The following is a 27,338-nucleotide window of genomic DNA, read 5'->3' as shown; positions in this document are numbered from 1 at the left end:
GATGGGCAGAGGGCAGAGTGTGACCCATCAGAGCCTGCTTGGTAAATTGAGGTTCTTGTAAAAACTGTTGAATAGGTCTAATTCAGCATGATCCTTCAAAAGAAAGTGCGCACGGGCACTTTAAAAAGGTAAAGTTTCCCCTTCAGTCGTGTTCACCCTGGGGTACCACTGCAAGCAGTGATTTCATAGGCAAGCCGTTCTTGTGGAGAAGTTTGCCATTGCTTTCCCCGGCTAGTCTCTATCCCCTAGTTATGTGCTAGGTACTCATTTACCGACCAAGGAATGGATGGATGGCTGAGTTGACCATGAGCCAGCTGCCAGGATATCTGACCCACAGGGGGCTCGAACTCCTGACCGTGTGAGTGGCAGTGCAAGCACTTAACCACTATACCACATGGCTCCACACGGGCACTTTACACAATGCAAACTGGCCAGGTCTTTACCACTTAGTGATCTTGAGTATTCACTCCTGCTTGGCAAAGGGAAAGGCCATGGCTCAGCAGCACCTGCTTAGAATGCAGAAAGTCCCAGGTTCAATCCTGGGCATCTCCTGCTAAAGATCAGGTAGTAAGTGATGACTTCTGCCTGAAACTCTGGAGTTGCTGCTTGTCTGAGTTGCCAGCGGTGTAGGAATTAGGGACCTGATTCAGTATAAGGCAGCTGCTTGTGTTATAAAGTCTGGTAGACTGGGGAGATTTAAGGAAAGAAATAAAGGCAGATCACGCACTACCAAAGCCAGCTAGCTCTGTCCTGCAGCAGGTCTTAATTGCCAGCAAATGGGGAGGAAGTGAAATAAATGCAATTAGCGTGCGGGCGTGCACACGCCCTTCCTGAGACTGACCCAGAATCTACTTGAGAAGGTTTGGGTGTTTCTCCTTGCTGAGTTTCTGCTGAGCTGTGTTCTTTGGCCACAGGAGCAATTTCAGCATTCTGGTTTGGAACATCCAGGCAAGTCTCTCCTCTGTCTGGATCCAGTGTGGATTCTGTCATCTTGTGCTCTGCCTCCTCCGCTGTTGGCTCAGAAGGCTCTGATGCTCCTGCTGCAGCGAGTGTTGAGTTGACTGAGCAGATTTCATTCTCAGCACTTGCGTCCACTTGTTCAGAGCAACCAGAGTGTCCCTCTTCCTCGCTGGCCAGGACTTCCAGCTTTGTATCAGGCTTTGCGGTCTTATTAAAGGCTGAGGAGGTTTGTTCTGTATGTGATTCTAAGGCCTGTGCCTCAGACATGGCAATTGCCAGGTTGCCCTCGCCTCCTTCAGGAGAGGCAGAAGGAAGATGGGCTAATGCTTCCTTTGGAGGGTCGGGGGGAACTGAAGGCACTGAAAGTGGTGGTTTGAGTGGAGAAGAGCTTCTGGGATCCTCCTCTGGGTCCACAGGACTTGCTCTTTTCTCCTCCGCAGAGCCTGGGGCGTCGTCTTCGCTGCTGCTCTCTTCCCTATCCTCATGCCTCTCCAGCAGCTGCAGGGTTACTGTCTGAAAGCAAACAGAAGGAGTGAAGGGTTGCTTGCCACAAAGGCACTCACTGCCAACACAAATCTAAAATCCTCTCTTTTCCTTCCTTTAGATCCGCTGGGGTCAATAAAAATAAATACATCTCTATGTATTTATTTCCCCAGTGCATTGGGCTTCAGCTCACAGTGAGGAGCTGGCAAATCACCCAAGGAATGATGGGGCAAATCAACCTCCCAACTTTGGTTTAAAAGGAAGGTTCTAGTCCTTATGAACTATAAAATAAGCTTGAACGCTTATGGCCATCGCTTGGAAAAAAATCTTAAAAGCGGTGGAGTAAAATTTGTGTTGATCAAGTAGAAGAGCTTCAGTAGGTTCACAGAAAGGCCACACAGCTCCAGCCTTTCTCATCTCACAACTGAGTAGATATACGAATGCTAGAATCATTTCTCAGCAGCAGTCGATTCACGCTACAGGGCAGGTTGGCCATTCAGGCCAAGTCCCAGTGGGCCAGTGGTCTAGGGCCGTGGTGGCGAACCTATGGCACTCCAGATGTTCATGGACTACAATTCCCATCAGCCCCTGCCAGCATGGCCATGAACATCTGAAGTGCCATAGGTTTGCCATCACTGGGGTCCACTCCCACCAAAGCAAAAAAGCGGTGGGCGCCAGCCAGGGGCATAGGGAAGGTGGACTCACTGCAGTAAGGGACTCAGCCTTCAGTCCACCCTCACCTCACCTGGCCCTGCCATGATGAGGGACTGAATGAATGGGGCCACCCCGCTCAGCCTCACTTCACCCAACTGCCCAGCTTAGCCAGTTACTTCCTGCTCAGGGCTGGTCAGCAGATGCTCCCCTCCATCCTTTTGGAAAACAGTGCCCATTTCCAGGGTCGCCCTCATATGCTATGATCATGTGGCTGCGCAGAGAAACTACGAGGACCCATCAGCTCAGCTTTACAATTTCCTAGCCTCCGTGGCTGCAAACGCATGCTTAAAATTATGTTGGTAATGTTTACCAAAATCTCAGAAGATGAGTCAGGAATAAATAGGACTTCCAGGTTCTTGCTCCTCCTGTGTCCAGCCGCATCAGATTGATTTAATGCAGCTTAACAGACATGTGTAATTTATGATGCACACTCAATTTGGGGGCTGAGGAATTTGGCTTCTCTTGGGATGGAATTTATGTATCAGCTGTACCTTGATGGTGTTCATAACGATGCCCAAGACTTCTCTGCCAGTATAGGGCTCCTCCAGCTCAAACTGACCCCGCAGAGACTGAAACACCTGGTTCATGATCTTCTTCACCTGGAGAATGACATGTTGGAAAATAATAAAGCCAAGAAGCAGGTTCTCTCCCTGGGGAGAGGCCAGAAAGTAATGTATTTAACCAAAAAGGAAGGCTAGTTTTTTAGGTGTGCCATCAAGAAAAAGAAGGTGTTGTCTAACATTTGCATACAACTTCCAGGTATGTACAGTAACAAAAAAAATGGTATTAACTTTTTTATGGAAGCACCTTACAGTCATCTTTGGTACATGCAGGGCAGGGCAGAAGAAGAAGGCTAGGAAGGCGGCAGGAAGCTTGTGGTAAAGGATGCCCCAATGAGATACAAAAATGGGTCATCAGATTGTGCCTCTTAGATCAGAACAGCAAAGGGTGCCAGGAGGGAATCGTGTGGGCCAGGCAGAAGAGAGATGCAGCTGCAACAGTGCCATAGCACCCTTCTGGCTAGAGCAGGTAAACCTATCAGCATCTGCAAAGGGAGCACAAAAGAGCCTTGCAGCTGTGCCCTTTATGGCAACAACATGATGAAGAGCTGGGATAATGTTGCAAGGGTTCTTCTCTGAACCAGAAGAGCACAGCAGTGTTGTTACAACTACTCCTACCAAATTTTTTTAAATCTGTGGTAAACCTGCAACACTCTTTCTTGGAGGAGTTAAGCCTCCAGGTGAGAAATTCCAGGGCACTTCTGGTTCATGGGGTCCTCCCTGCTTCTACCGAACCAGTACTGCTGACACTACTCACTAACTCCAATCAGGGCAATGCTGAACAAGTAAAGGGGAGAAAATGCACCTCTTCAGTGGAGTCCACAGATGAAGGTCTCCCATGATGCTTTTCAAGGTCCTGGATCCGCTCCTCATAGTGTGCCTTGAGAGCAGCTACTTGGGACTGTAAAGCTAAGTACTGGGTGGGGGCAGGGTGGGGGGAGAGAAAGAAGAAATTGGGTTACATGAGAACACCATGTCATATAGTGGTTAGAGTGCTGGGCATCAGGTAGAGAATCCTGGGTTCAAATGTTTGCTCAGCCATGAGGTTCTGTGCAAGAGACTTTCTATATTATTTATTTTTAGCCTTGCTTGCCTCACAGGGTTGCTATGAGCTCCTTGAAGGCAAGATGGGACATTATGATTTTTAGATAATTTCCATTAAGAAGAAGAACAGTTTGGATTTATACCCCCCCTTTCTCTCCTGTAAGGAGACTCAAAGGGGCTAACAATATCCTTTCCCTTCCTCCCCACAGCCCTTCACCCTGTGAGGTGGGTAGAGCTGAGAGAGTTCAAAGAACTGTGACTAGCCCAAGGTTACCCAGCTGGCATGTGTTGGAGTGCACAGGCTAATCTAGTTCCCTAGATAAGCCTCTACAGCTCAAGTGGCAGAGCGAGGAATCAAACCCGGTCCCCCAGATTAGAGTGCACCTGCTCTTAACCACTACGCCACTGCTGCTAATGCCAGGAGAGTGACAGAAACATGATGGTCCGGCAGAGTATTTCTCATTTCACTGTTCCCAACCACAGCTTTGTGCCAAGGCTTTCAGACACCTCCCAAAAGACATAACTATGTCCTGTTCTTTGGAGTTGGCTGCAAAGAGATTCTCAGAACCCATCTGAACTGCAGATACATCCAGTGCTGTCCCCAGTACATGTGAGGAAGAAAAAACAAGAGAGGCTTGGTGTACAACAGGGAAGGTTCTCCTCACCTTGCTTTTCACAGGCTCGAGCTGTTCCAGCTGCTCTTGCAAGACAGAGAGCTTCTCGTCCTCTGAACCCTTGGTGGTTTTGAGCTGCAATAACTGGAAGGAAACCAAGTTGGATACTGTAAGCCATGGCAGTTGAGTATTCTCTTCTATGCAAGTTTGTGCCCTTTGTAAAGGGGTCAGGGGCTTTGTATTCAGCAACAGGCTCCACAAATACAATAAACGAATTTCACTACTCTAAAATGTGACTTTTTCTTTCAAAATAAGGTTCAACAGAAACCTCTAACATATTGGACCTCTGCTCACTTGCACTCTGGGTAAACAAGCTACAGACTTTACATGCGCCCATTTCTTTCGTCAACTAAGGGCATACGTTTGCATGTGCCTGCATCAGCTGGCATCCTAAGGAAATGTGGAAGATGGGATCTGGACACTGGCGGTATGAGAATCTATAGAAAGAAGCAGGGTGGTGAAGGCCAAAGAAGGTCAGGGAGGCTGATGGTCCTGAAAGCCCATTATGCAGGAATTGTGACATATCTTCATTGAGCTGTGGAGGAGAAAGGCATGCACGCACAAGAACGCACGCACGCACGCACACACACAGCAGGCCACCTACTTTCTCTTCCAGCTGGGACACTTTCTGCTGCTGGGCATCTCTCTGTTCACACACTTCCTGGTACTGGCGGGCATGTTGCTCCTTGGCAGAGCTCAGCATACGCTCGCATTTGGCTTCCCATTGGGATTCCAGCTCTACCTGCATAAGAGAAAGCTGCCAATGCCCCCACCCCCCACCAAAGGACACTCTTGTTAGTCCTTCAATACAACAATTTTCCTGTATCTTCTTTTCAGCACAGCTGCCCACTAGCTTTGGATAGGTATCCCCAAACAATTCAAGATCAGCGGCATCACCCGAGTCCAACATTAAAAAGAACCCCTAGCTGAGCTGGAAGGAATAATGGCCCCTATCCTGTGGGATCCAGGCTTCCAAAGCAGAAGTGCTGCAAACAGGATGATTTTCTGCCACCTGCTTGGTGTTGGCTTTTTCTCCTGTTTCTCTGGCAAAAGTAATGGAGGTGATTTTCTATTTCTTGCCTCCTCTCACCTGCTCAGAAGCTGCCTGGTCAGTTGATGTACGAGCCTTCTTCAGCAGCTGCCGGAGTTTGTCCAGCTCTTCCTGGTAGGATCTGCGAAGCTCATCCATTTCTTCTTCCGCTTGTCCTCTCTCCAAGAGGGATTTCTTCTTCCTCTCAGCCAGATTCTGATATAAGGGGAAAAATTCACAGGTTAGAGAGCAAGATTATGTTTACACATGCAGGGATCATAGCTCAGTGATATGCCATCTGCTTTGTATGAAGAGGGTCACAGGTTTCATCCCTGTGCAGATGCTGGGAATAGCCAGTCACAGAACATAATAGTGAGATGAACAGACCAGTGGTCTTGACTTTTAAATGAAGTTTGATGCAGAAGACCCAACAGCTAGACCAGTATATAGACCAGTGCAGGTGGGGAATACTCATTCTGCATGTCCCATAACTTAAAAATCCCTGACAAGCAACAACTAGCACATCAGGGAAAATAGACTTATCCTAGCCCTCTCCCAGTTGTGCTAGTTTTCTACCTGCAAGAAGATATTTAATTTTTAAATGAAGGAGAGTATTCAAAAGTAGAATGTCTGACTTGCAATCTGATTTTTGGGGCCACAGCCAAATAAATTGTTCATTGCTTCCGTTGGCATGTTTACGTTATGTGGTTATAAACAATCTGTCATTTTATTGTGCTGCTTATATTGCTCATTGACGTGCAATTTGTAAGACTACTGAATAGAAGATCACACATTCCCTAAAATTGATCAAGTCGTGCAGTCCTCTCTGCCATTTAATCCTGCGTATACATGGACCAAGCCTCACAGCCCATTCCTTCAGGCTACAAGAACTCCAGGCTCATAAAAACAATGACGTGAATGCGAATAAATACACAATTTCTATTCAGATTCTGCATCTTCCACAGTTCCTCACCTTCTCCAGATTCTCCTTTTCCACACGGAGGTCACACAGCTCTTCTTCCAGGGCTGCTGTCTTGACATCCAGTTGCCTGCGGCTTTGCTTCTCAACTTGGAATTTGTTCCGGGTATCCTCAGATGATTGCTGAAGTTCTACGGAAGGGAGGACACAGCGTTGGTATCAAAAGGCACCCCCCACCCCAATATGTAAACTGAAAATAAAAGATGTTCATTCAAGTAAACCATTTATCCACTAGTAATCCAGGAATTCCACATGACTAGAATGTATACAAGTGCCTTAAGTCCTAGGGGCAGGTGTGCTAATTTCTCAACATTTTATGCAAGCATTTGGTTTATCACATTTGGTCGATCACATGAGCCATCTGCACATGCTGAGAAGCAATTTTTCTTCTTTCATTTACTGAGAAACATTTCTGGCTCGCTTTTCAGCAAACAATGTTATAGAAGCAATGTACGTTAAAAAGAACAAGCAAAAGTCTGACAGGAAAATCAGTTCACCTGAACAACTCTACCAAGAGACAAAAACTAGGTAATGGATACCAGGTTAGTAATCAATACAGCCTGGATGAATAAAGATTCCTTAAGGCTCTCTTAAGAACACCAAGGTTTTAGCTTCTGCTAAAGGCAATAGGAATTTGGTTCCAAAGACTGGGGCCACCACCCACGGGCACTTTCATACTGAATAATGAACTTTCAATTCACGTAATGACGAGATTTTACTGTGTGTGAAACAGTAAAATTTGCTTGTAAACCATCACTAAAGTACATTCAGAGTGGGTTGAAAGTGCATGAAGAGCATGTGAAAACAACCCAGAAGAGGTCATCTAGCAGCTGCTAGATGCAACCTAGGTACAACCGAACACCAAGTGGCACCACCCAAAGATAATCGGCAGCAGATCTCAGTAAGCACAAGGGCAGATACAGGAAAATGCAGTCCCTCAACTCTCCCCCATGACCACGCAAGTTTCCCTTACCCGCCAGCTGGGCCTGCAGCTGGTTGAGCTGTGTGCCATGTCTCTCTGCCTCCTTCAGGGCAGTGTTCAACTGGGAGCGCAAATCCATCTCCTTCTTCTGGTGACTGGTTAGCTCCAGCTGAAGCCGGGAGATCTGAGCCGTGGCAGCCGCCAGCTCCTCAGCAACCTTGACCTGCGCAGCGAGAGAACGACACCCATTGAAAAATCTCAGGAGGGCTCCTCCAAAAGAATTCAAGAGCTGGATTGCCCAGAGGGAAATTTCCACAAACAACTCAGATGCTGGACTGAGTTCTCATTAAGCAACCTTCGGGCCAGTTCAAGTGGTGTCTACAGACCCTGGTATGCCCAATGTAGGAAATCACGCATGGGATGTGCATAAAATCAGAACTGGGCAGTAATGTTAGTCAGGAACACAGTGAATGCAAACCATAAAGAGATCTCTGCTAGACTGGACCAAGGATTCTCCTAGGTCAGAATTTCTAACAGAAACTGGCCAGAGGCATTCCATGAAGCCACAACAGGGCATGAACACAATAGCCTTGTGTGTTTGTACTAAGCATCAGGTACTGACAAGTAGACTGTCTCTGAAGAAGAGCTTGGATTTACAACCCCCCCCTTTCTCTCCTGTAAGGAGACTCAAAGAGGCTTACAAACTCCTTTCCCTTCCTCTCCTTGTGAGGTAGGCAGGACTGAGAGAGTTTCAAAGAACTCTGACTAGTCCCAAGGTCACCCAAGGTCACCCAGCAGGAATGTAGGAATGGGGAAACAAATCTGGTTCACCAGATAAGACTCCCTCGCTCATGTGGAGGAGTGGGGAATCAAACCTCGTTCTCCAGAACAGAGTCCACTTGCTCTTAACAACTACACCCCACTGGCTCTTTGAATACGGTGACTACATGACATTATAGTTACAGACCATCAACAGACAATGAATTTGTCTAATACTTTCTTAATTTTATTTACTTGATTTGCACCCCACCCTTTCCCCTAATGGGGAACAAAGGAAAATTATATCATTCTCTTCTCTATTTTATCCTCAAATCAATTCTTCAAGGCAAGTTAAACACAGAGTATGTTTGACTTGCCTAAGTTTACCCAGCAAGCTTCCATGGCAGAATGGCAACTGAAAGATGGGTCCTCCAGCTCCCAGTATTATACTGCTGTTGTAAAGTACTCAGAGGCAATTTAAATGCTACAAAGCTGTTGTTAACAAGAGGAGGGGGAATATTTCAGATTTTCTGGATGTCAGAGGACAATGCCTCACCTGGTCCCAGCCCTGTTCCAGTGGCAGCATGTGCTAACAAGGAAAAAAAGCAGCAACAGGAAAGGAAAGTTAACACCACCAGTATAAAAGCAGGAGAGAGTTGTCAGCAATGGAAAAAGATTAGCAGAGTTCTGGGGATAGCAGAGTTTTGCGGATAGCAGAGTTTATGTTATTCTGTGTTTGGCACATGAATTACCAAACAAGAGAGTTGAGCATCCGTAGCTGTGGCACCACTTCAAGAGGAGTGCATATTTAAGATAACTAAATGCAGATTTAGCTACGTCCCAGGGTCTTTTAGCCACCCAGCTTTTACAACAAAGAGGCTGAAATATGGTTAAAATGATTCTACTTCCCCCCTGATATTTCAAAGGATCCATGTAGGCAAAACAGGGTATCGATCTACAATAGTAATCCCGACTTGAGATGGCTCCCAACTGGTTGTGATCTCGGGTCACTGTTACTTTCCTGGCAGCCTCGCTCATTTGCCAGACTTCTTGGCCACCACTCCTGCAGAGTTTACCTTCTCCTGCTCAGCATGCAAGACTCTTGCCTGCGTGTGCTCATTGTTCATCTGCAGCGAGGTGTTCCTCTTCTCCATCAAGAGGTTGTTCTGCTCAACGTACCTGGTAAGAGAATGTGCAGCACAACGGCTTTGTGAGTCCCAGTGGCAGGAGTGGTCTGAGAGGTGGATCTGATCTGTGAAACTATTTTACGTGACTCACAGCAGTCTTGTTCACATTTAATCGCAGTATGGCAAAAAAGGGTTTGTTGGTTTTAATGCCACACACAATTTCTCCATCTCTGGAAGAAAAGGTTTCTCAAAATCAAGAAGTTCTTTCTGATGGGAGGTTCTGACCCTACCTGCTCCAATTCCTAGTCCTGGATGCTCCACCATTTGAGCTCCCCTCTTTTTACACACTCCTCACAAGAGGGTTTTTAGGCTTCATTTCTACCCTTCTGTTGCCGATCTGCGCTACTCAGACTGAGAAGGGAATACTGTTGGTTGGGTCACCTTCACAACTTTGCTAGAGCTGTTGCCAAGTTCTAATGTGCTGCTGGGTCCAGCTAGAAAGAATTAGCAAGGGGGCAGCTGGAAAAGATGGCAGGGTGCATGGCAGGGTGCATCTTCGACGGCCGTGGGGGGAGGGTTCCAGGAGCTGGGTCAGTTGGCCCAGTGGGAATCCCAAAAGCCTACAGGGGTGACACAACCAGCCTAAAGTATGGTAAAGAAATAGTTATGCCATGTGTAAATTTACAATTGAGTGCACACAATGGCAGAGACCAACAGTTTTCCGCATAGAGCTGAGTGTGGGCTGTTCCTCCAATAGAGAGCGGCATGCAAGGTATTCTTCTGCTCGATCAAGAGGGTGCTCTGCTGAAAAATGCACTTTCAAAAGGTAGAGAACCAGCTCTCCTCACCTCTGGTTGCGATCAATCAGCTCGCTGATCTTCTCATTCTGCTCCTCAATGCGGCTGCTCTTCTCAAATATTTCTTGCTTCAGCCTCTCATTCTCCTAAAACAAGAACACAGGGCAGAAGAGAACCAAGAGCATCCCAGAACGGGAACACAGGGAAACACACTGGGGCCTAAGGGCTGCCCTCCTCCTAGCCCCAATTGGGTCTCTCCTCCCTTAGGGGAGCACTTCACAGATGTTCTACTTTTAGGAATGCTTTTCTGATGCTTTACTCTATCTTGAGTATTGCCAGAGATTCCAGTGTAAACCCAGTTGATACAGGGCACTGCTCAAGCTTCTTAAGCTTTCCATGAACCCACAGCATGCACCCAAATACCACTAACACTCCTTTGCGGCCTCTCATTGCAAGGGAAGATGCTCAAATCCTGCTTTCATGTACATCCTTACAGCAGCCCTGCAAGGTGAAGCAGGGGGCTGAGAGAGCATGCTCTGCCACGCCTATCTATTAGGTCAGTATCAGTGGGGATATTTGAGCCAGGACCTTTTAGATTACAGCTCAGATCCTCAGCTACTTTGCTGTTTTGTAACCAGCAGGTAGGCTGTTTTTTTTTCAGAGAAGCTTGTTGTCCTTATTCTGACCGATTAGTCTCTGACAAACTTCTAAAGGCCCCAATATGCCTTGGAACACAGTTTCAAAAATTCTGGAAATGAAAAAAAAATCTCTTGGGCATTCTTCCAAGTCATGTAGAACTTTTTCTCCCTTTGGCAAATCTTAGTGAATGAGATTCTCCCTCCAGAGAGCCAACAAAGGTACTTTTCAGAGGCTAAATGGTCCTCACTTGGATGATGCGCTGGATGTTGCTCATGATCATAGCTGTTTCCATGGTAACAGAGGAGTTGCTTGATAGTAAACTGTGGCTGGAGTTCTGCTTCTGCAGCTCATTCACCTGAAAGGAACAGAGTTGCAGTGTCTTAATGTGTGAGGCAGAGAAACCTACAGCTGGCCAGAACTTACAGCCTTCCCAAGGCAACCCACAACAGACTCTGAATAAGAACCAGAGGGGCAAACTGCAGCTTTACTACACTCAAGCAGGAGGTGGAACTCTCTTGCTCTTCCTCTCCAATCTCAGGCTAGAAATCACTAATTGAGCAAGGGCTTTTCTCAACATTGGCGTAAACTGGTTAGCACTGAAGAGGAGACCATGCAGGGCTTTGACTCTTCTCCCCTCTGAGGCGAGGAAGAAGATTTGATGAGCTGAGCTGAGAGAAAAAGGGGCAGCACTAAGTCATGGCTGCCTGGATGGAGATGAACAGTAAAACAAGTGGGAGATAACACCCCCCTGAATGATTTGTAAGCATGGTCCAGACGCTGATATCCTGAGCAGGAAGACATCACTACGAGTCCTGTGGCTTAGCCACCGCTGAACAGAAAGTGATCTGGGTTCAGCGTGAATTGGGAATTGGTACCGTGCAGCAATAGAAAAGAATTTAGTTCTTTGGCGTGGCAGTGTTATTTCAATGTGTCATCCAGAAGTATGAGTGATGCAGAAAGTGGAGAGGCAAATCTGGTCCACCTTCTGGCCTTTTAAAAAAAAACTCTGCATACCAGTTGCTTTTGAGTGCTTGCCCCCTATGCTGCTGGGTCTAAGTGTTGCACAACAATCAAAAGGTAGGAGGGCAGCTGGAACTGGGGTGCTCACAGAAGGACCACAGAAAATGAGAAGAACAGAATGGAAATGGAAGGGCTTGGTGGCTTAAAGACTGCCTGAAAAATAATGACTTAATAGGGCAGTGCCTTTCAAGAGCAACCAGCATAAGCAACAGGCCTCAAAGAAGTAGCTCTGTCTGTAGTTCAGGAATCCATTGCACTGATTTTGGCTTGAGGTATATGGCTACTTTACAGCAAATAAGAACTGCCATATTCAGGAATTGCAGTCCCACCAAACACATGATTTGGGATGATCAACAAAAATGCTGAATCATCAGTGCCCAGCTTACGAACTTCTCATGGGCCTCTAACTGGCTGATGAAAATAGACCTTTGATTAAATCCAGCAAGGTCATTTCTACACAGAATTTATGAACTCCAAAAAGCCCATTACCTTGTCTGACAGGTGATCTATTTTATCGACCATTTTGCCTACAGCTAGGCGGATTTCTGTGTTTTGCTGCCTGGCCTCTGTGATCAGGAATGAACCAATGTCTCCAGCTGCACCAACTGAGGGGAAGAAATACCATGCAAGTCCTTAAAAAAGCTTTTCATACTTTATGCTTACGGGTTTTCAGTGCTTCTGAAATGGGACAAGTATCAGCAAATGTGCATTTTGGTGTTAAGGCTATACATATGGAAGAAAAAGAAGCCATCACACATCACTACTCCGTTAATCTTTAGAACAGGTATTGCACATTAAATTTAAAATCTTATTTTTTAAAAAAAGTAAATATTGACCTGAATTTAGAAAGTCTGCCCCACTACTTCCTTGCAGAAGCTAAACCTAATCCAAATGATAACATTTTTTCTAGAAAGCTGGAAAACACAGTTTTGATTATCTCTTGTTTCTCAGTGCATGGATATTTTATCCATCATCCTTAATCTGTCAGACTGTGTCATATCAAACAGCAGCAAAGAGCAGTTCCCTCTTCCAACGTTTCACAACCAGCCAACAGCAATAAAACCCAACAAAAGAATGTTAAAAGAATTCCAAATTATTTTAACATGCTAACTGCCCTTTAGAAAGATAGCAATGAAAAGGGCTTGACGTATTTGGGTGGGTGATGAGTGAGAAGAGAAAAGCCTGGAAAGGGTATGCCAGTTTTGCCTCCCTCAGCAAGCATAGGCACACCTGAGAAGGTGTGTAGGCAGCCACTGAGTGGAGACAGACATTCATCTAGTGCAGTGGGACCATGGGATGCGTGAGGCTGAGGGTGCTTTGCCAAAGACTGAGTTTTTGGCTGAGGAGGGACATGAATTAAGGATTTCCTTCACACTCACTTCAGAGTAGCTTTCAATTGCAAATGTGCTATACATTTTTTTTAGCATACCTTGAAAAGGAGAGGGGTACATTGGCCCAACAGGTTGGAGCTGAGAAGTTGCTGGACTGGCTTGTGGGTAAGCATATGTCACCCCTGCATACGGCTGAGGGAGCAAGGGGAAAAACAGTCAGGTTTAACAGAGGAAGTGGCAAAGCCTCAATTTGACAGAACCTCAGAAATATTCCTCTTTAAAGTATGAAGCGGGGGAAAGGGTATGTGTTTGTATCAAATCCCATTTAACAGTATAATTCATAACTGTCAAAAGTAGATAAGCTGCAAGGCCTGTGTTCAAATCCATTGCAGCTGGAAAACCAATAACCTTAAGGGGACAAACTATCTGTTCAGTTGAGAGCTTTAAAACCAAGCTTCTAGTCCTCACTGGTATGGCACTTTTGATTCCCCAAATGAACCTTTGTGCACTCTCAGCCTGTGAGGTAAGATGCTTAGCTCTCCCTTCACAGGTGAGAACCTGAGGCTGAGGGAAGGCAAGGAACTGAACCCACAGCAAAGGCATCATTTGAAGTCACACCTCCTAGTCCAAGTATAATTTTCTTTGACTGAACCACAGAAGAGGCTATGCATGAGGGTAGTGATGCCATGAAAGCTTCTGGCATATGCACTGGGGTGGGGGTGGAGAGAAGTGCTCTAGAAGCATCTGCTGATAACGAAGCTCCAGCAACTAGCATCTCCGTACCTGAAAAGCCTGAGCTGTTCCAGGAACAACTGAAGGTGACTGAAGGGCTGCAGGCATTATGGCACCAGAGGACATCTGTACCCCTGAAACACTGGGCTGAGGCACTAAGAAGAAACCAGAAACATTCATGTTGCTCAGTTCCACACAGACAGGCTGTGCTATGGTAGATTAAATATGCCGCACACACATCTATTCCTTGGCACATTTCACATGTTTGTGCAATGCTGTCACGCTAGCCTACATTGTGCAGGGCCCAATGCTATCAATCACACCTGTAGCCTACGGTAGGCTACCTAGAGTTACTAGGATAGAACTGGCAACTGGAACAGGACTTTCCAAAGTGAGTAAATGCTCTCCAAGAGCCTTAGGTATCCAGATTCATACCTGGATTTCTAAAAAAATGCAGAAATTATATATATTTGCTTAATTTATGCAAATTACAGTATTTAACTGTGCCTCATGCAAAATTTAGATTACCTAGGAAAACTACTATTTTCTTAGCATAGTGAATTCAAGATCCTGACTGCAGAGATTTGGTGGGGAGACATAGCAAATTTGCACCAGGGCAAAATGATATGTTGCTTGAGACCTGTCCACTGCTGCTTTCTAGTTGCTCAGCTGCACTGGGTGCACAGCTAGAGCAACAGGTGTCCACATAGGATAGTTTTCAAGTGAACTCTGCATTCTAGTGGCTCCTCAAGGATGCACATAAGCACACACATGGACACTTTAAGATCTCATGGTTGGGGGGGAAGGGAGAAGAAGGATTATTTTGGTACTTCTTGTTCAGGGAGAAGGATGACAGACAACATATGTCTGCCAGCTCACTGCTGCTCTGGGGAGTGTTTTTGTTTTCTGCTTTTCATAATGCGACTTATCATGCAGTTGGTGGAGACTTGCCCCCAAAAGAACATGCAGCCGTGAATCTCCCTGGTTCTTTACCATGTGCAGTCATCTGAGATAGGGTTGTCTGAGGGGATGGCTTCAAGGGGGAAGATGCTGCTGGCTGGGCTGCTGCTGCTCCTCGCAAGGAATTTGGGTCCTGCAGAAAGAGCAAAACAAAATGTCGACTGTATGCAAGTACTGTCTTGCTTTACAGCACTGTCTTCGGTCTCTGTAGTCTACTATCTACATTAGGGTATGGCATACCTTGGGCAAGGGTTATTTGTTTGTTTTCTAATTTGGAAATCCCAGTCTTACTATACCAGTGGTGGCGAACCTATGGCACGGGTGCCAGAGATGGCACTCAGCCCCCCCTCTGTGGGCACGCGCAAACAGAGTGCCCCCTCACACATCTAGGCTGGCCTGGGCCGCTATGCTCTATTATTAGCATTAAACCTAAGACTTAGTTTTGGGGAAGCAGTGTAGGTAACCCTGTTAAGCACTGTTAAACCCCACTGATTTTCATGCGAAGAACTAAAGTACAATCCTTTACCTGGGAGTAAGCTCAGTTGCTGGCCTCCCACCATCCAAGCCTTTCCTGCTCAAATAAGTAACATTTCAGGTGTGTCAAATAAGTAACACTTCAGCTGTATCGGGAATGATGGGAGGAACCAAAGAGGCCTCATTTCCTGTAACATCACGGAACTCAGAAGCACAGCATTGACTTTGGGCTGCAACTGGCAATCGTACTAATCAGTGTTCATAACAGGCCTTCCACTTTGAGAACAGCGAATTCAATGGAGTGCCTTGTTAGGAATTGTGATCTGGCAGGACTTAAATAGCAATTCATAATTACAGGTTGCTATTAGTGAGGGTTCCTAGCTTCTCCTACCTTTAAAGATCAGGAAGAATTAGAATTATACTGTTTTAAATTGCATTTAAAGGCTGAACGGCATGCAGGGACACCTTACCAAGGGCTTCTACCTGCGCCGCTGCTTGAGCCCCTGCAACCTGCTTTGAATGCTCTTCAGTCTCAGAGGAAAGGTAAGCAGCAGCCCCAGCCCCATAACCTCTCAACTAAACCCACCTCCATCTCCGAATCACTCAAGTCAAGCTGAGCGGGAGCTGTGCCTGCAAGGAATGGCAGCATGGGCTGCCCCATCTTCGCCATCCGTGAAATCAGCTTTGCTTTCGCAACATCAGGATTCTGGAAAAGAGGAAAACAGGGTTACAATTTCTCCACTGCTTGCTTTTCCAAAGATAAATTATTCTTGCTTTGCATGGCAGGACTCCATTCCCTTTTCATATGATGTAGCAAGTATGTTTTCCACTGGCAGATGGAAATATTAATAGTACTGACTGATAGAATAAATGGACTTTAAAAGGCAGCTTTTCTCCACAGTCACAACAGTACAGCTTTTCCCTTGCTATTTTTTTCCTGCAATTTCCCCATTAATACAAGGTGAAACCAAGGTACAGCCACAGGTGATTCATTTACCAAAACCCAACACTGCTTTGTTCATGCATGCACCATGATTTTATGCTTCCGAGAGTACTTTTATAAGAATACCCAGAAATTGCAGCACCTCCCAAAAACATAATTTATGTTCCTCAGACAACTGCTGTTTTCAAAAACAGTCAGCTTGTTTCTGTAGAGGGCAATATTATTTGAGATTACCATGTTCTTAGTATTTGGAGTGTTTGAGGTTCTAACCTGCATCTGTTTCAGCTGAACTTCTAAATCAAGTATCACAAATATACAGGTTTGGCTAAACTGGATACTTACCGGTAGGTGCTCACTGATGGAGTTGAATTTCGCCCGCACAGCAGGCTCCCTACAAGATAGGAAGGAGGTTAACACTTCTATGCATTGCAGGAGTATAATCTGCTTGAAGCTCTGGCTGTGCTGAAACACTGTGATAAACCATGATTTATAAACCCCAGTTAGATGTGAAGTTGGAATGCCATTGGCCAAAAAATTGAGGTTGATGACTGGAACAAAACCAAAATTTAAAATTAATGTTGGTTAACCAGTTTGGGTGGTGTGTTGTAACATCTGAATTCTTTGTCCCTGGCAGCTGATGAGTCTCAGAGATGGCAACATTAGAAAGGACATTCTCACTAACACAAGCAGACGCATAAACATGGGTTTGTTACTTATGTCTCTTAGATTAAGCATAGTGTTGCATAAGCTATTGTTCATTGTGATGTCTGAATACAGTCAATATTTCAAACAAGTTGGAATCCTTATTAAGAGCAAACCAAGGCTGAAGGAGGCAAGGAAATGGAATATTCAGCCACACAAGGAAAGGAACAGAGCAGGAGATCCCAATGTCATAGACATGGCTAACGATGGGCAGACTTCTATCTGAACTGGCCCACCATTCACTTTTAAAATCAAGGAGAAATTCCATAATTTCTAAACATCTGCAGAATCTGCAGAGGATGCATACATAGCAACAATTCAGAACAGCCAAATTCATCGCAGTCACAATGCAAAAAAGTTAAAGGGAATAGTCAAATGGATGGCAAAGAAGTCTGTTGATAGCAGCTGGCATACTAGCTAAATGAAGGGTCCAGGTTCAAAGGTCACGTGCCCCACCAAGTCATTCAGGGAGAAAATAGAAAAGAGCTGCTGTCTTCATGCCTTGCTGGTGAGGGCCTAGAACAGGGGTCTGCAACCTGCGGCTCTCGTTAATGGACTACAATTCCGGGCTGCTGGGATTTGTAGTCCATGAACATCTGGAGAGTTGCCGGTTGCAGACCCCTGGCCTAGAAGCATCTGGCTGAAAGTAGAACAATGGATCATAGACAAAATGCTTAGGTCTGATGCACAAGGATTTTAACAGCAATCTCAAATGCTAATACAGAAGCATCAGTGTATTTGCAACATAATAAGATAGATTTCTTTCATTTTAAGTTCTTAAACCACTTGGTTCTCTCACCCTGGTTTTGGAGGTAGTGTTGAGGGAGGCAATCCTGCTGGATCCGTGAGGACGTTTTCCTGGTTTGGCCCAGGGGAAGGCACAAGAGAATCTCTGGGGCCTAGATTCTGTCCGTTGGAGCCTGAGTCCTTCACAAGCCTCACCTAACGGAGCAAAAGTCACATTCCATTCAACCTTGTTACCTGGTCAGAAGCACACCACAAGGATTAGGGTATTGAAATAACCCCCCAAAAGGCTATGTGTCTGGAAAGAGCTACTCACCCGCTTGACATCCACCTCAAAGGCCAGGGTTGAGTCTGGAGGAATGCAATTGGCTACTCCCTGCGACCCATAAGCCAGTGCTGGTGGAATAACAAGAAAGCGCTTTCCTCCTTTCTTCATGCCAGTCATGCCTTCTTCCCAGCCCTTTGTGTCCAAAAACACAGAACCACATACATATACACAAACAAAGTTTGAAAACAGTCTGAACAAGTACCAAAACACATTTACTAGGCCATAACCATTCCAAGGTTGCAGTTACTTGTGGGGAATCAATGTAGGACAGAAATACCAAGGAAAAATGGATAGTGTGATTTTGCAGAAGCATTTGGCAAGCAATTAACACATACATAGATACAAACCATCGATGGGAGGTAAATAAAAAAGATGTGCCTCCAGAAGAGAAAGTGCAAAGGCACAACAGCAACCTGCATTGTTTCCATGGGCTCCAGTTGCTGCCTGCACGGATGCACGCGAACACAGAAACAGGACAACAGGTTACTTTATCCCTACTGCCACCTCCTACACATTTGCTGTGCAGAAAGAAGCTTGGAGCTACACAGGCATGCACAGATGAACACACCCCCCCCCCCCACAGCCATGCTGATGTCTTACTATACAATGATACAACTATTTGCACCTGCGTGGCTACGCAGATGTAAGCCAGGAATTTTTTAAAAAGGAAAGCGCAGCTGAATAAAGCACCTCCTGCCCTGCCGTTTGCTCGCAAGCAGCTGCAACCTGGGATTTTTCAAAAGACTTGCGAACAGCGCAATTCTAAAAAAAAATGGTTTGGGGGGAAAATACGGGGCAGACTCACTTCAGGGACGGGATCTGCGTGAAGTGCCCCCCCCCCCAACAGATTCTCTCCCATTTTAAACCCGTGTTTAATGGCCCATGTGGAGTGGGTCCAAGTTTTGTAGCAATCAGTATAGCGGTTGAAGGTAAGGAACTGTATTTCTCTTCTGAATTTCTCAAAGCAACTGTTGACATACCAGCAGTTTAAAAATTAAGTCTGTTTGGGAAAAAAAACTCAGTAACTGTATTAGGATACTTACCTTTATGATTTTGCCAGAGCCCAACTTCAGACGCAGGAACTTGTCTTTGTTAACATTTGAGTCAAACACCTGTTGACAGTGAAGGGCAATGGGAATTTGGCACTTGATACTATTTAATACGGGGCCAATAGTTTCAAACCCTGACATTTAAACTTTAGCAAATCACATTGATATTTCATCACTGCAAACTGTCTGGGAAATTACCATAATGGGCTGTCAGGGATAACTGGGCCTTCCATGCCAGACTGGAGGATTGAAGTTCAATTTTTTTTTCTACAATGAGACCACAATCTAGAAAGTCACAGACACAACCTCCAGCATTTCCAGTTAATGGATCCCACCCAAAATGCCAAGGGAAATAAAATTTGCACCTGGTGACTTAGAACTTGGCAGCACATGTCTTAACCTGGGCTACAACTATGCAGCCAAGTGAGCTGATTACAGAAACTGGAAGTGAATCCCAGACCCCATAGCTCAGACATTGTAACTGTTTTACCTGCAGGCCACTGGATGCAAGAGATAACAACTCACACTTTAGCATCCCTGAACAGAAGTTTGCTTACACCCAGTTTGGGGAAGGGCCTTGAAGAGCATCTGGGTTTTGTGGAGATAGCTAGTTTGTTCAAACTCTCAGTGAGCTACTATGGGACATGCATTCTTTTGCATGTCCTTCCCCCCAAAAGGCTGAGAAACTAAAGTATCCCTTAACTACCAACTGAAATGAAATATCAGCCATCTTCCCAGTTTCACCTGTCCTAGTCCACAGTTCTGGAACAGCCAGCCTGTAAAAGCCACCTCCAGGGAGTCTCCTATTTCCACACCTTGGCCTTCTCCAACAATCAGATCTTGATGCAGCACCAAATCAGGGGAAGTAATACTGTTATACTTGGCAATGCACAGCTACAAAGGGAGGGAAAAAAGTCTTTTAGTATGACTGGTCTACAGCACAGGCCACAATACAAACTAGCCAGGGACTGAGATCACGTACAGTAGTTGGGAGAGTGGGAAGAAATACATGACCCTTTTGAATGAAGTTTCGATGCCAGAACAAGCTGTCCAGTACACATCTAGGGTGTATCACTAGTGTATGTGGTGCTTTTTAGCACAAGTTGAAAAGGGCAAGTCCCTGTCCCAAAGAGCTTTTAATTGAAGTGGGATTGGAGAATATTATTTGGTGTCAAACCTGGTGTCCTGAAAAACTTCAGGACCACTTTCTAAATGCTTCTTGTTCAATCTGGAGAGCTGCCAGATTGCATAATATACAGTCCCATATCGCACAGTCCATTGTGTGCCTCAGTAAAAAGTAAATAATCCTATAGTTTTGCCTAACAGGCCTTCAACCCATAGCATATTGTGATCCAGAGCCTGAGGCGGCACAAACAAGAGCCTAAGCCAGGATGCCATCACCAAACTCTGGCCAAAGCACAGAACCATCAACATGACCAAAGATGACAATTGGACAACAATAGGTCAAGAATCCAATGTTATTTCCCTTGCCTTGTTTCCCAAAAGGAACACAGTTCTTACTCCAAGACTGTTGGAATGTGAAGCATTTATTGCTTGGGAGCAAAGTATGTCTTAGTTGTAAAAAAAGGGATACCGACTCTGCTGCTCCAGGGCAATGGAAATTCACCTGGGAAACCTAACCAGTCATTAGATAAATTTGCTCAGAGGGGTGCATTTATACCGGTAATTAGAGATTTTCACCTGGAGTCCTCCCTTCGCCCCTGTTAAGTACACATCTTCACACACCTGCTTATTGAAGTCCATGGCAGCCTTTTCCGACTCAAACATGATAGACCAATTCTGTCTTTGATCATCATAAAATGTACTGTAGTTGTTGGGTTGGACCTGTGAATGGAAGGAGAAAGCCACCAACATTAAAAAAGCAGATGGGGTTTATTTATTTTATTTCATCTACATTCTGCCTTTTTCCCCAATGGATCCCAAAACAGCTTACATTTTTCTCCTCACAACAACCCTGTGAAGTAGGTTAAACTGAGAGGTAGTGACTGGCCCAAGGCCATCAGCAAACTTTGATGGCAGAATGCAAATTCTTACCTGAGTCTTCCAGACCTAGTCCAGCATTCTAACGACTATATTACACTGGTTCTGCTGAAGCAACTTTTATTATCTCTGTCTATCACTGGAAGCTTTTTTTCCCCTTTTAAATGAAAATTCACCTAGAAAACCTAACCAGTCATTAGATAAATTTGCTCAGAGGGATGCATTTTTACAGCCCTGGCCCCTGCCTGGTGGAACGTTCTTCCTCCAACTGTCCAGGCCCTGCGGGATCTTGGAGAATTCCACAGGGCCTGTAAGACCGAGCTGTTCCACCGGGCCTTTGGAGATGCCGGCCACTGATGGCGCCCCTTCTTCCCTTTTTATCATCTGTGGCCCTTTTCCATTTTGGGCCTTCCGTTCCCTCTTAAGAGGGTTTTTTTAGATGACTGGACGCTATATTTTTACATTTATATTTTACTTCATTTTGTATGCTGTATTTTAAATAGTTTTAATTCGATGCTTAGAGCCCTTATTTTATCTTATATTGCATTTAATTTATCGAGAGGGCTCCTTTTGCTTATTTATGTTATATTGAAATGTTGTACACCGCCCAGAGCCCTCTGGGGGTGGGCGGTATAAAAGTCAAATAAATGAATGAATGAATGAATGAATGAATGAATGAATGAATGAATGAATGAATGAATGAATGAATGAATGAACGAACTGGCTTGAAAAAATTGAAAGGTTGCCAACTCCTAAGGACTTAACCAGGACCTGGAATTCCGTCACTGCAGGTTCACACACACACAAAGCCTTTATTGGCATCATACAGTAACACATTTTGTAACCAGAAACATTTTACAACCAGAATAACATAGTTACAGCTCAAATAACCATCATTTAATATAAAAATCTCCCTTAGCAGATGTACCAATTATATGCAACAGAAACTTGGCAACTAATTCAGAAAAATCCTGATTTGATCCATCCAGGAAATACTTTATCCTTTGATCATCTGTCATATCCACATTAAAAGATGTAAACAATGGTCGATACTTATACCTTAAGTATTCCCTATTTGGACAGTGAAACATGATATGCTCTAGTGTTTCTACTTGTATGCTGTTGCAAGGGCATAATCTTTTGGTCTTTGGTATTTCTTGGAATCGACCCTCGAGTAAGTCAAATGTAGCGTTACTCAAAGAAAGCATATCTTAGGGATTTTTAAATGAATATACACCCAATTGGAAGTTACTTTTCTATCTACTGTTTCTATCATTTAGGACATATAGTTCTGAGATTTTGACTTTAAGTAGTTTGAATATTTTATTCATGGATTCAAAATTTTAAAATTTTCAAAAAATATTTTTTAAAACTTAAGAGGCAAAGGAAACTATTTTCACTATATTCACAATCAAGCTATAAAGAATTATACACGCTTATCTATTTATGAAAGGCAAAATTTATGTAAGCGACTGGAACCACTGATCTGTTCTGCAAACAGGGGAGCTTTTCTCCAACTTGAGAAAATATCTGTTGGCATCACAGCCTTTAATCAGCAAAAGGTTCCTTGATCCACAGAAAAGTGCCATAATTAGCAGAATGGATCAGCAGGGTCTAACTTGATAGGTAGTTCTGAGAAGAGGCGTAACTAAGCAAACTGGAGCCCTGGGCAAAACCTGAGTTTGATGCCCCCCCATGGGTGGCCACCCTCCCCCACCGTGACCAAACAATGATTTTTTACACCAGGTCATTTCAAAGTCACCATCACATTATAGAACATCCCCCAACTCACAAATCTGAATACAGCAATGGGCCATGCCACACAGCAGAAATAATTTTTGGAAAACATTTTCAAAATGCTTTCAAAATGTTTTATTACTGCTATGAAAACATTTTATGGTGTTGTATCCAGTCCCCCCAATTGGGGGAAACAGCATCACTTTCAATGTTTTTTAAACTGGGGACCCCAGATTCTCCCTTTAAGGTGGATTTAAAAGGAGAATCTGTGCTCCCTAGTTTAAACAAGTGATGCTGGAATCCATCCCTTTCAATGTTAAAACCGGGGACCTCAGATTCTCCCTTTAAATCCATGCCGAAGGGGGTGGATTTAACAACAACAACCACCTTTATTAGGCATTGAGAGAATAAAAGAAAAAAAGAAAACAAGAATTGGCAGGAAGGGAGTGGATTTAAAAAGAGAATCTGGGGAAATTTAGGGGGCGCCTGTTGTCAGGGGTGCAATTATTAAGATAGCAGCACCGAAATTTCAGAGTATCTTCGTGAGACCCTACTGATGATACCACCCAGGTTTGGTGAAGTTTGGTTCAGGGGCTCCAAACTTATGGACCATCAAAGGTGTAGCTCCCATCTTCTATTAGCTCCCATTGGAAACAATGGGGGATGGGGCACTCCCTTTGGGAGTCGATACCTTTGTACTCCCTAAACCAAGCCTCACCAAACCTGGGTTATATCATCAGGAGAGTCTCCCAAAAAATCTCTGAAAATTTGGTCCTGCTAGCCTAAAATCTGCGCCCCCTGCAGGCCAAAAATGGAAAAAACACTGAAAATACAAAATCCCCCACAAACAAACCTGCATTTTTGTCGCCCACCACAAGGTGGCACCCTGGGCAGCTGCCCACTTTACCCAATGGGAGGAACGCCTCTGGTTCTGAGATCCAAGACTTACCGTGAACACAAACCCTGAATGGATCCTGGCTGCTGTGACTTGCTGTTGCTGATTGATATAAAGAAGGATCCTGTACTGGATTCCGTAAGAGATGGAAAGAAGAAAAGAAAGTGAAAAAGTGAACAGAAACCAATTAACTGGCCAGTCAAAAGCATCCACAACTGACATAGTAACTTGAATACATCTAAGCAGTGCGATCATGGCACCTGTACAATCAGTATGAATAACTGAACTATCTTGCAAAGCTCTGACTGCCCCATATTAAAAAAGATATCTTAGAGTTGGCCAAGGGGCAACCAAAAAGATCAAGGGACTGGATCATCTTCCCTATGAGGCAAGGAGTTTCAGATTTCTTAGATTATGAAAAAGGTAATGAGGATGGAAAAGAAGAATGAGGACAGCTTATGAACTTAAGCACCTTATGGGGAAAAAGAAGAGGGCACTTTTTCTTCTTTCAAACATCAGCACTTGGGGAGAGGGCACTGAGTGGAACTGATGAGCAACCACAAGCATGCAACAAAGATCCAACAGGAAATGTGAAGTTTGATGCGCTAGCATTTCTTACCTCTTTGGTTGAGTGACTCCCTACTACAGCTGCTCCGTATTTGCCTTGTTTCACGTATTGCCCATTGGAACTGAATTGTTAAAAAAAAACCTCATGTCACGAACCAGCTTCAAAAGTGAATTTGGCATCTACATTAAGGAGTGTCAGGAATGCCATTTGCCCCCTTTGATGGGCACTGCTGCTGGGTCCTCCCACCGGCCCTTGTTTCTAGGGCTAGTGGGAGAACAGTGAAGGGTAGAAGTGAAGTGAAGGGTAGAAGTGAACAGTGAAGGGTAGAAGTGATCTTACATGACACAGCAACGACATGGCCAGGAGAAAACCCAGATGTTATGTCAAATAATGTTTTCATCTGGCTGTGACATCAACACAGCCATGTAAGATCACTTCACCCTTTGCCTGGCCCAAAAATTCCTGGGGATACACAGTGCCATAATGCCTTGTTGGATCAGACCAAGGGCCCTCAGCATCCTGATCCCATCTGTGAACAGCCTGACATTTCTGGAAAGAAACAAAGCAGACACGTACTAATTTCCTGTTTGTTCCTGACATTCGTTACTTGGATGTTTATTACCTCTAGATATGATTCCATTCAGGGATCATGATTATAGCCATTGGGATACTTATTGCCTGTGAATTAACCACTGAGAGATCTATCATCCATGAATGATTATACAACGTCCCCCTTTCAGTCCATCCAAACATATAGATATCAACACATCTTGCATCAATAGACTCCACACAATATTTATCCTTGTTATTTAGGTCAACATCTGGGAGACTGAAAATTGCACTTGATGGGCACCAAGCCTGACTCAGAAAGACCGTTCTGCCAATCCTAGGACAGCACTCAAAATAGACTGCACCCAATCAAGAAGATTCCCCAAAGGCCCTGCTCAGTATGCACATACATACATAGGCCTTTATTGGCATCAAGCCCTGCTCAGTAGCTTATGATATGTTTTGTCCTTCAGTTGCTGAATTATACAGGATTTTCACTGGGGAAAGTATTGTGTCCAAAGTGAAAGAAAAAGAAGAAGAGTTTGGATTTATATCCCCGCTTTCTCTCCTGCAGGAGACTCAAATGGGCTTACAATCTCCTTGCCCTTCCCCCCCCCACAACAAACACCCTGTGAGGTGGGTGGGCTGAGAGAGCTCCAAAAAGCTGTGACTAGCCCAAGGTCACCCAGCTGGCATGTGTGGGAGTGCACAGGCTAATCTGAATTCCCCAGATAAGCCTCAACAGCTCAAGCAGAAGAGTGGAGAATCAAACCTGGTTCCTCCAGATTAGAATGCACCTGCTCTTAACCACTACGCCACTGCTGCTCCTGATAATTAGTATATCAACTCAGCCCTATCAGCCTCAGTATTGGTACTCCGATTGCCTGTGACTTCCCAGGTTTCAGGGAGGAAAGAGACTTTCCCACTTTTAACTGTGGAAACCTTTTAACTGGAAGCATCAGAGACTGGACCAGGTATTCTGCCACTGAGTCATGCCCTGTTCCCCAACCTTATTGTTTTACATTATATTTTTTGGTGTTGCTTCCATTGTGATTCTATACTTTTGTCCTGAGCAGAATCAACCAGGGTCAGACCAAACAGTACTCATGTAGGATGAGCAGAAAGGAAGAAGATGACAAACTAGAGGATCTGGGCAACAAAAAGTCACTGTGACGCCCACTACTTTGGTACTTACAACCGATATGCATGAACAGCTGTAGCAATGAAGACAGATGGTGGTCCCGAAGTGGGTGTGGAAACAGGTGACTTCTGGGATGCCAGACCAGCAGCTGAACAAAAACACAAAGAAACACGTAAGCTCTTCGTTTCACATTGAACACCTCCCAGAAAGCATCAGCACACAACAATGCCAAATTTCCTGGGGACTGTATATACTGGGTGTGGAAGGACACTGTGATCTCTGCCACCAGCCAAAAGTTTTTTCTATAAACAGAAGTTTAATGGCTGCAGCAGAGGTGTGTGTGTATGATGTAACCTGCTTGATGATTATTAGATCGATAGAAACAAACAAATAAGCATGCACAGACGCATTCCTACCTTGTGCTCAAACACAAGGTTCTATGAAATATTCTGGACTATACCACTGAAAACTGCAGGCAAAAGGCTGCACGTCTGAATGTTCTCCAATATCAAAATCTGGAAAGTTGTTGTTAAAGAGAATATTTCTGGCCTTGCTTCTCCACCAAATGTACTGATATTTGGTGAGCAAATTATTTTTTCTTAAACATGAGGTTTCTTACGTTTCTTCCAAACATGAGATTCTCTTAGCTATAGTGGCAAAGTGCAGACAGGGCTGTACCACATAACATTTCTGCACATGAAGTTGAGTTCTAGTTGACCCAGGTTAGTTATATGCAGCAGACTCTACAGTGGACCTTCAGATTGTGGGGATCGTTGGGAAACATGCTCCCATTTGTAGGCCTTCTCCTTTTGCACATGCACACCCTCCTGGAGGAGGGAACCAAGCATGACTCTTTCATACTTAAATATAATTGGCTCTGGAAAGGGCCAAAGGTGAACAACAAAATTGTATTCCATTCACGTGACTCTCCCAGGATGAGAAGAAAGGAGTGCTTTGATTGTGTTTTCCTGAATTGCAGGGGGTTGGACTTGATGGCCCTCGGGATCTCTTCTAACTGTATGATTCTATGATTGTTCCAGAGTTTCTGTGGCACTGAAAGAACCTCTTGGATGATTTCTCATTCCTGGTGGCAACCCATTATCCAAGCTTCTCTGGCCTTTGTTAGGCCTTCTGCAAGCTGCAGACTTTAGCAAGTGCCCTACCATGCTGAACTTTGATACCAGCCCCAAGTGTCTGGATTACTATTTCGTTAGAGCTCTCTCCTATCTCCAGACACTATGAACAGCAGAATGGAATTCAGTACTGGATTCCGCCGAGCAAGTAAATGTCACCATGGTCTAACAGAAACTTATAATTCTTAACAGAAGCCTTGCAAACAAACACCTCTAGGATGCATATAATGCATTTATACGATCATTCTGAAAAATGCTCCCTCAAAGTTCATCCCAATGTCTCTCAAGCATTTGTTCGATACAACCGACTGCAGAAAATAAACCACGGGGCAAATCTCCCTTT

General features: G+C 44.7%; 1 protein-coding gene across 4 annotated transcripts in view; it reads right to left on the bottom strand.

Annotated features, from left to right (window-relative positions):
• FKBP15 (FKBP prolyl isomerase family member 15) overlaps positions 1-27,338 on the bottom strand; it is a 35,772-nt gene that overhangs the window by 3,794 nt on the left and 4,640 nt on the right. For 2 of the 4 annotated variants that reach the window (XM_048512559.1, XM_048512560.1), the window contains exons 3-28: positions 25,917-26,010; positions 24,224-24,293; positions 23,659-23,733; positions 20,718-20,816; positions 19,716-19,865; positions 18,966-19,034; positions 17,911-18,054; positions 17,650-17,792; positions 16,491-16,539; positions 15,792-15,911; positions 14,765-14,864; positions 13,823-13,926; positions 13,138-13,231; positions 12,198-12,313; positions 10,936-11,043; positions 10,101-10,195; positions 9,202-9,304; positions 8,682-8,714; positions 7,418-7,589; positions 6,439-6,575; positions 5,526-5,681; positions 5,040-5,192; positions 4,427-4,519; positions 3,523-3,633; positions 2,649-2,756; positions 842-1,473 (exon numbers count right to left, since the gene is read on the bottom strand). In XM_048512559.1, the coding sequence (XP_048368516.1) occupies positions 842-1,473; positions 2,649-2,756; positions 3,523-3,633; positions 4,427-4,519; positions 5,040-5,192; positions 5,526-5,681; positions 6,439-6,575; positions 7,418-7,589; positions 8,682-8,714; positions 9,202-9,304; positions 10,101-10,195; positions 10,936-11,043; positions 12,198-12,313; positions 13,138-13,231; positions 13,823-13,926; positions 14,765-14,864; positions 15,792-15,911; positions 16,491-16,539; positions 17,650-17,792; positions 17,911-18,054; positions 18,966-19,034; positions 19,716-19,865; positions 20,718-20,816; positions 23,659-23,733; positions 24,224-24,293; positions 25,917-26,010 (3,328 nt within the window). The remainder of the gene's footprint in view (positions 1-841; positions 1,474-2,648; positions 2,757-3,522; positions 3,634-4,426; positions 4,520-5,039; positions 5,193-5,525; positions 5,682-6,438; positions 6,576-7,417; positions 7,590-8,681; positions 8,715-9,201; positions 9,305-10,100; positions 10,196-10,935; positions 11,044-12,197; positions 12,314-13,137; positions 13,232-13,822; positions 13,927-14,764; positions 14,865-15,791; positions 15,912-16,490; positions 16,540-17,649; positions 17,793-17,910; positions 18,055-18,965; positions 19,035-19,715; positions 19,866-20,717; positions 20,817-23,658; positions 23,734-24,223; positions 24,294-25,916; positions 26,011-27,338) is intronic. The other 2 variants (XM_048512562.1, XM_048512561.1) reach the window with 2 other exon arrangements.

The sequence above is a fragment of the Sphaerodactylus townsendi genome, linkage group LG12 (assembly GCF_021028975.2).
Source record: "Sphaerodactylus townsendi isolate TG3544 linkage group LG12, MPM_Stown_v2.3, whole genome shotgun sequence".
Lineage (NCBI taxonomy): Eukaryota > Metazoa > Chordata > Lepidosauria > Squamata > Sphaerodactylidae > Sphaerodactylus > Sphaerodactylus townsendi.
This window is presented reverse-complemented; position numbering and strand designations above follow the sequence as displayed.